We start from the raw sequence: 9,326 nt of genomic DNA, 5'->3' as shown, positions 1-9,326 counted from the left end.
GATGCAGTTTGCAGCTGGACCTTATGCCAGTCACTGACACAGCCTTCAGAATCACTGTTATGCTACTCCTTTTGCATAGTTATCTGCCATTCTGCAACTGCCCAGCTTTGCTAGGGTTTCCAGGCTGCCCAGACGACTCTTAAGAAACTCAAGGAAGTTTTCTCTGGGTGTTTGTTGTGCACCAGTGTTTTGGCCTTTAAACTTAGTACTTTCTTCTTTTCCATTCTTTTGATCTCTTTTGGTAAAAATGATAAGTGGGGGTAAAATCTTGTGATGAAAATTTTATAAAAAGAAAAGAAAAACAAATAAAAACCGTCATTAACATGCGCTGAAGACCTTGAACTGAGACAAACACTTTATTGAAAGAGAGATCATAGCTAACAGATCATCTGGCTTTGTGCTTTTCAACCTTTTTGCACCCACAGGTGCACAAGAAAGACAAAACACACATCCATGTATTTATCCCTGCAGTATTTATTGTATTATGAGATGAAGGTACTTTGATCACTTAAGCTTACTGAATCTGGGAGGGATCAGACAGGAATGAATGTGCACAACTACAAAGTTAGTTCCTAACATTTCTATATAAACATGTGTTATATCATGAATTAAATATGAATATGGATTTATGAAATTTGGAAATCCCTGATTTTTGTTTTTATTTTGCATGTCATTCCAACTTTTTGGTACCTGAGTTGAACAATAATAGTTTTGGGGGCTTGTACATTAAGACATGGTTGTTATTAACTCATCAGGCTGCAGTTTCAGGTATGTTGCTTTACTATGTTGTTTTATTTTTTTCTAGCAAATCTTTGTTGAGACTTGTTAGTATTTCCAAATAGATTACTGATTCATCACTCTTACATGTTCGGTGGCACACTGTGCGACAATGCATGTACTTCAGTTTTATTTGCTATTCTTTTAGTTGTCTTTCTTGATGAACCAGATTTTATCACTTCTTGCTCAACTGCAAGTCTCAACAGAAAGCACATGCCATGCAACGTCAAAAGAAATTTTCATTATGCACACAAACAGACACAGAAGTGACCTTGAATCTATTTATCAATCCAGATGCATTATCAGGATGCAGTCAGGCAACACTGTCCATGGACTCCGGTCAAGGCCAACTCTTACACACACACACACACACACACACACACACACACACACACACACACACACACACACACCTGGAATCCTATTTCTCAGAAAATATAAACATGTTACTTATTCAGTACATTTCTAAGAAATTGCTGTTTGAAGTTTTCATGTAAAATGTAAATATTCTTATTCTAATATTCTTGCAAAATTTCTGTAAATTTAAAAACAAATGCATCATAAAAGACTTTTAACTTAAGATGAGAGCTGTTTTTAGCCACAGATTTCGGACAGCACAAAATAAATACAACATGTAAACAAAAATCCACACACATCCAAGAAAATAAATTTGCTTCTTCTTTATAAAATTAACTTAATAACTTCATTGCTTATTTATTTATCTTGCACAATGAAAACGCCTAACTGGTTCCTTGTTGAGATGTATCTGGTGACGACATCATCAGACCCACCCAGAGGCTCAAAGGAAGTATAAAAAAACCTGCTGCATGCTGCTGTTCTCACACAACTGTCACTCTCAATAGCACACAAGCTGCTCACATATTCTGCAGGGACGGGTGGGCTCGACTGTGTGGATCTTTCTACCATCATCAGCATGATTATAAGCATTGCTCTGATTTGGGCAGTTGTTGTGGGATTTTGCTGCCTCCTCTGGCTTGCTGTGGGGATAAGACGCAGGTAAGACTTAAGAAAGAGCATGTAGGATGTAATGAAGGACATGAATCTTAATTTGGGCTTGAGTATATTACTTAACTTCTGCATATATTGAATTAAACACTGACAGGAATGTTAGGATTTTGATTAATTTTCAGCTTACAGCACATAAAAAGAAGAAACCTTTTTAATAGAAATGCACAAGAAGAATGATTATTATTTTCAAATACATGAGTAACACAGAGGTGACTGCTATGTAGCTATGTCAACAATCAGTCCTGAGTTGTAGGTTTGCAAAGTTTTGGAGTTGTTGTTGAGATGCAGCCAACATTTTGCTCTCTCTGATTCATTGTTTTATTTGAACATTTCAGTTTAAACTTACCTGTATTTGTAAAATAATGACTTCTTAATAATACTGAGATATTAATTTATTACTAAATTAGCTGAACTATATGAAATGCACAATATGTGCTGCTGCCAAAATCAGTCTAAAGACGTCAGTGCAGCCGAAGTCTTGAAGAAATCATTGACGCACATGCCAGACAAATGAAAGCGTTTTCATCCGGAAGTTACAGAATTCGATCCAGACAACTGAGATCCAACAAAGTGAGTTATCTCTGTGATCTCTTTCTTGTCATTGTCCTCAGGCAACCAGGTGAGCCAGCAGTTGAAAATGGTTTGATCCCCTACTTAGGTTGTGCTCTCCAGTTCGGGGCCAACCCACTTCAATTCCTCCGCAGCCGCCAGAAGAAGTACGGCCACATTTTCACCTGCAAAATTGCAGGCAGGTACATCCACTTCCTGTGCGACCCCTTCTCTTACCATTCAGTCATCAGGCAGGGAAGACACCTTGATTGGAGGAAGTTCCATTTTGCTACATCTGTCAAGGTAATTTTATGACGTGATTTGATCTTTTATTATAAAAGATATATTATATGAATACATCATATAGTCTGTTAGGACACTTTTCTTGATCCACTTTCTCATTGTATTGGTCGATCTTTCGATAGTCCTGAAGCTCTTCTTTCTTTACAAGGCGTTTGGTCATGACAGCTTTGATCCTCGCCATGGCCACACCACAGAGAACCTCCATCAGACGTTTCTGAAAACACTACAGGGGGAGGCTCTTCCCTCCCTTATTGAGACAATGATGGGGCACCTTCAGGATGTCATGCTGAAATCAGATACACTCAGCCCAAGCAAGGACCACTGGCAGGTGGACGGCATATTTGCCTTTTGCTATAAGGTCAGTAACTTGAATTTAGAGTGAAAGCATTGGCCCATGGAAGATACATTTCTCTTGAATAGTCATGATGTAGTAACTGCAAAGGCTCTACACCTATATTCTCTACTCAGGGTGGGACACAATTCATGCCACATATGTGAGTAAAAAACCCTTGAAATAGTCATTTATAAGTTTGTGCTCTGCTGTTCTTCAGGTGATGTTTGAATCTGGTTACCTAACTCTGTTTGGTAAAGAGCTTGGTGAAGACAAGTGTCAGGCTCGGCAGGCAGCCCAGAAAGCTTTGGTGCTCAATGCTTTGGAGAACTTCAAAGAATTTGACAAAATCTTCCCGGCACTTGTGGCCGGGCTGCCTATTCACGTGTTCAAAAGTGCCTACAGTGCCCGAGAGGTTAGTAGGCTGTCAGAGTCAAAGGCCTCTGAGCCATTTGTAACATTTTCATCCTCTAATATGTTTGAATGTTCTTTTTTTTACACTCTTATGTAGAACCTAGCTAAGACCATGCATGCTGAACACCTGTCCAAGAGAGAGAATGTGTCCGATTTAATCTCCATGAGGATGATCTTGAATGACTCCTTATCTACCTTCAATGACATCAGCAAAGCCAGGACCCATGTTGCTCTGCTCTGGGCCTCACAGGCTAACACCTTGCCTGCTACCTTCTGGAGTCTCTTTTATATGATCAGGTAAGCTGGTAATGGGCTGTCTCATGAAAAGCCATAAGGAATAGTAAATCAAATTGTGTGTCTAATCAGTCTCGTGAGTTTTACTCTGTGTACGAACATCACACGATCCATCCATCTTCATCCGCTTTATCCGAGGCCGGGTCGCGGGGGCAGCAGCCTAAGCAAAGCATCACACGATAACAAAAATAATTAGAAAAATACAGCAATAAATGGTACAGTAGTAGGACATTACCAGAAAGTTGATGCTGTTCATCTGGACATTGTTTTGCTGTGAAATTTCAATCAGTAATAGGGGCATTCAAAAGGTTATGTGTACGAAAAACCAGTGCATACAAATCAGTATCATAAATACACTATAACATAGAGGGACACCATCTCTACAGACACAGCAGCCAGGGAAGCAGAAAAACATCATATCAAAAAAGCCCTGACATGTATCAGTGGTCCCCTACATGTCACTGCTTCAATAATGAGGATGTATGCTGGTCTGAGCGTCAGTCAAGGACGTCATTCATGTGAAAAGAAAATGAGGAGGGGGCCTAATGGCACATCATTCCCCATCCTGCAACGCTCTGATTGTAGCCACTCCTCAGCTCTCTGTTAATAGTGCTCACCATGACTATCTGCACAGTATAGATTATGGATGGTTCTTGTAGAGAACCAGTTCCCAGTAGTCCAGTTCCTTGGAACTGTTCTACCTGCCCGTAGATCCTGCTTATTGGTTCTTGCAATCACGCTACAATTAGCTGATTTCAATTCATGTGTCAGAGGAGGAAAATAGCAGCACAGTCTGTCCTGATTCTCATCCCAACCGGTCGCAGCAGATGGCCCCGCCCCTCCCTGAGCCTGGTTCTGCTGGAGGTTTCTTCCTGTTAAAAGGGAGTTTTTCCTTCCCACTGTCGCCAAAGTGCTTGCTCAGAGAGGGTCATGACTGTTGGTTTTTTCTCTGGATGTATTATTGTAGGGTCGACCTTACAATATAAAGCACCTTATTGTTGTGATTTAACACAGTACAAATAAAATTTATTTGAACTGAAATTAGGATGGGGATTTAACTTGGTTTGTAGGACCAACAGGTTCACATTGTTAAATGGTAATTATGAGACAGAGTAACATGAAAGTACTTTCTCCTGTGAGTAATTAAGTAAAATACTGCATTACTTTTAAGAAATGCATTCAGTGTAAGATGTGTAATTATTACATTTATTACTTTTATTTTTTTTTTTCAACACCCGAACATTTGACCACACAGCATGTAATTAATTTGTACAAATGCAATGTTCTTGATATGCTTCTTAGCGATGGTGGTGACTCTCAAAGGGGAGCCAATGAAAACCCAATAAGGATGATAAGAGAATCGATAAGGAACTGAATTGATAAGTGTTATTGACATTGAATCACTAAGTTCTTATCATGAAATTGACCTTTGACATTGTTAGTCAATGGGGAAACCTGCAGTCAGCTGAGACTGAAGACTTTTGAATGGCGAGATGAAATGTTTCCCACCAGATTTAGCTTTAACAGAATTAGCTTTCCTTACATTGATGACTGAGCATGCATCAAGACTTCGCAGTATTCTTGATACCTTATCACAAAGTCTTGTTGACCAATCACTGTGCAGTTTATATCCGAGAGCACAGCTCTTTTTTTTTTACAGATCCTAAGTAGGGTACCTATGGTTAAGTTATGTCATATGTCACATTACATGCAATAAAAAACTAATTGTCCAGCACTGCATGGAGGTAAGTTGTTTCCGGCTATCTAAGGAAATACTTATTATAAAAAGTAATGCTGATGTACGTTGTAGTGTTACATTGATCGCTAACATGAACATGAATTTTTACCCTCTACACTCACAGGTACTATCATGGGCCATGCCTTTGCACAGGCTACATATTTTTGTTTGTTTTGGGCCAAAGACTCGATTAGATTGGAAATCTACATGTGCTGGACAATATGTGATGTGATACATCCCACATGACTAAATATTAAAAATTGAGCAGCTTTTCAAATATTTTTTTTCCATAAACACCTTTCTCAAACACAACAAATGTATTAATTTAAAATGCAGTACGCAGCCCAATACCAATAACTTCTGCTGAAGAAAACTAATTGTTATTACAATAAAAATAATATAGGACATAAGATAACATAAGATAAGATAACTCTTTATTGTCATTGCACAGTCATACATAGTACAGTAGTACAATGAAATTGGAAAAACTGTCCTACGTCTTTCACTAAGCACAGAATAGTGAAAGAAATACACACAGTAAGAGGTTGTACCTCTGCGCAGGAGTCCAGATGCTATGAAAGCCGCTCACAAGGAAGTGCAGAAAATCCTGGGAGACTCTGGTAAGACAGTTGACCCCAGCGACCCCTCACTGAACCTCACCAGGGACCAGCTGGACAACATGCCTGTTTTGGGTGAGATTACTTATTTTACCCAGTCATTAGATCACTAGAAGAAAAAGTGACATACCTAATATTGCTAAATTAAAAGACTAGCGTTCAGAATTTTAGCATGAACATATTCGCTTTATGTCTGTCTCCTTGATGTCTACAGACAGCATCATTAAAGAAGCCATGCGTCTTTCCAGTGCTTCTATGAATGTGCGTGTTGCCAAGGAAGACTTCCTCCTTCACCTTGATAACCAAGAAGCTTACCACATAAGGAAAGATGATGTCATAGCCTTGTATCCGCCTTTGCTGCACTATGATCCTGAAATCTATGAGGATCCCTATGTAAGAGCCGGATGGGTTATAAATAAGAAAAGTCTCTTCACCAAGAAATTACTGCATTTTTTATTGTTCTTCATTTCTTTCTCCTCTTCACTCTGCAGGAGTATAAGTTTGACCGTTTTCTGGACAACAAGGGTCAGGAGAAAACCACTTTCTACCGCAGTGGGCGGCGGCTGCGTTACTTCTACATGCCCTTCGGCTCTGGGGTCACTAAATGCCCGGGCAGATTTTTCGCTGTGTATGAGATCAAACAGTTCTTGACTCTTGTTCTGTCTTACTTTGACATGGAACTTTTAGACCCTGGTATCAAAGCCCCGCCTCTTGACCAGTCCCGTGCTGGCCTGGGTATCCTTCAGCCTACGTATGATATAGACTTCAGGTACAAACTAAAATCCAGTCAATAGGTTCTGTTGTGTTTAGACAGAGAGATTAAAGCTCATATTGTAAATAGTGTATATATTATACAGTTTTAATGAAGATCCATAACTACATATGAATGTTTTTTCTGCTTTGCGTTGCTTCTGAAGAACATATGTTGCACACATGGGTGGAGCCCTTACTCTTAGGCTTCAGAGAATCTAGTTTATAGTTTGTTAAAAATGATAAGTAGTTCCAGTGGACAGACTGGAGACATATTTGAGAGACAAATACATTTGTAGTACTGACCATGGGCGGTTCATGTTTGATCCAGGTATGCATTTGATCCTGTTAACTGTTTGCCAAAGCAAATTTCTGAGCTTTTCTAAAATCCAAGCAGTCAGTTATAAAAGGAATTCACTATGCCATGACACTGACTTGTGATTATATACATGGTCTAAAGTATAGGGAGCATTAACATCATACACAGGACCTCAGTGTCTGTCAATAAGACAGTTCAGAAACCTTGTGCACACTGCTCAGATTCATTCTTTCTTTTCTTCTCAGATAAACGTAAACTCCTTCCAGGTAACCATTGTTATGACATATATATCATTTTTTTGTTAATATAAAAATGAAAGTTAGGTTATCAGTTTAAAAATTAGAGGCTTTTGGAAAGACAAAACAAAAAAACCAAAACAAATGAAACTTTGATTAAATAAAATTCTTTACTTATCACTGCAGTGTGTTACCATTAGCATTCATCAATGAAATCGTACATTGTGAGTTGAAGTTGCTGCGGGCAGCCTTTTTATCAGTGAACAAATTGCTGCAATCAGACTCATTTACTGTCCATCAGCCTTGGAATTTGCTCTCGCTGGCACTCTCATGCTGTCAGCCAGCGCTGACCTTTATGCTAGCATGCATCTACCTTTTTAGTATCATTATTACAAGCCATGCGGTTTAATAATGATAATTTTAATTGGTGCAGTGAACATCGGTAGACCTAGAATGTAGGGATGTGGTGTAAAGACCCATTGATACTTTGGTTAGTTAACTCAGAAAGATCAGTTTGCAGCTGCTTCTAAATATCAAATTTAGAAGCAGCTGCAAATACTTTTACGTGACATGAATTATAAGCTCCGTAGTTCATAACTGAGGATATATTCAGGATGTGAAGGAATGCTCATTTGCACAATGAAGGTGTCTGTGATTGCTCATTCAAAAACCATGTTTGGTTTGTAAACAGCACGCTTGGCTGTTTTATATTGTGAATAAAACACACTGTGAGCCACAGTCTAAGTGCTCGGGGAAAGAGGGTGAATCAGTATTTATGTCCATGCTGTATTTAAATGCATTTACCTCCAAACATGGGAGTAAATTGGAACAGATTACATTCCCTTTAAATTCTGAAGGTTTTTCATTGAACTGAGGGACAGTCCACATGTGTCTTTGTTAACTGACCTGCTGTGCAAACAGATAATAAATCAATAACATTGCACTCATCTGTGTGTGTTTGTTTTGATGTACCTTCTAGTTAAAGTCAATACAAATAAAAAAGAAAGACTTTTTCTTCCAATAAATTATATAAACAGGGTTATTTAACAGCTTTCCCACAGACACAAGATGTTGACACAAACCATATATCAGTAAATATTTATGTATATGGGTGAAAATCAGACTTTGCAGTTGTTAAATACAAAACAGTCAAAAAGCATCACAAAATGAAAGGAGGAAACAATGGAGATAATGGGATGTTATAAAGTGTTGAGTTTGAAGTCAGCCACACACCACTTTACTGTGTATTTGTGCTGTGATGAAGACTAACATTAAGCATTAGTGATCATAGTGCCATGAGGTGAAATTCCTTTCACTGTCATGTTGCTCAGGGACCACAACTGTTTCATGGCATCAACACACTGACAAGTGTTTGTATGTGAAATACAAAACTACATCATGAGGCTTTCCTGACCTCACTGCTGTCGTCTTTTTATCTTCTCATATGTTTTGGTGCTAAAGATGAGGTTTGTGGATTTTCCCATAATAAGGTCAATAATCATGCGTGGTATAATGAGCACATAGTGCACAACTGAGCTAACAAGAGATTAGCTGTCTGATTCTTCTTGTGTCACACTTTAACATACTTTTGCAAACGCAGACATCCCTCAGGGGCTTTTCCCCTCAATACGTTAAAGACTGTAAATATAATACTTGTATTGCATTTATACTGATACTAGAAAGAGTGCTGGCTTGTATGTTTGCCATTTGTATGAATTTTGCCTGATTAAGTCTGGAGACTGAAACTTAATGAATATATTTCCTTCATGTAAATGATAATGTCACAACATTTGCCAGTGTGAGGCTATGAGAGCTTAACTGAAGCCAGTTTAAGTAACCTTTAATAACCCAGTACTCTGCAGTAACCTCTGGAGTCCAGGCAGAAGTAGGCGAGTACACAGCTGAAAGCAGAGTCATCCACTAATCTGAACCTGAAGTAAGACAGAGGTGGTGTGTTGTTGAGAATAAC

General features: G+C 38.7%; 1 protein-coding gene across 1 annotated transcript; it reads left to right on the top strand.

Annotated features, from left to right (window-relative positions):
* The first annotated feature begins 1,616 nt into the window (after positions 1 to 1,616).
* On the top strand, positions 1,617 to 8,304 carry cyp7a1 (cytochrome P450, family 7, subfamily A, polypeptide 1). The gene is made up of 8 exons (XM_004575705.3): positions 1,617 to 1,794; positions 2,418 to 2,658; positions 2,807 to 3,016; positions 3,210 to 3,404; positions 3,501 to 3,700; positions 5,997 to 6,127; positions 6,267 to 6,445; positions 6,544 to 8,304. Exons 1-8 carry the CDS (start codon positions 1,712 to 1,714, stop codon positions 6,844 to 6,846), a joined length of 1,542 nt encoding a protein of 513 aa, XP_004575762.1. The 5' UTR covers positions 1,617 to 1,711; the 3' UTR covers positions 6,847 to 8,304.
* Positions 8,305 to 9,326: the final 1,022 nt, after the last annotated feature.

Source organism: Maylandia zebra, linkage group LG18, assembly GCF_041146795.1.
Source record: "Maylandia zebra isolate NMK-2024a linkage group LG18, Mzebra_GT3a, whole genome shotgun sequence".
Taxonomy (NCBI): Eukaryota; Metazoa; Chordata; class Actinopteri; order Cichliformes; family Cichlidae; genus Maylandia; species Maylandia zebra.
Note: the sequence above shows the minus strand (reverse complement) of the source record. Positions and strands in the feature narration are given on the sequence as shown.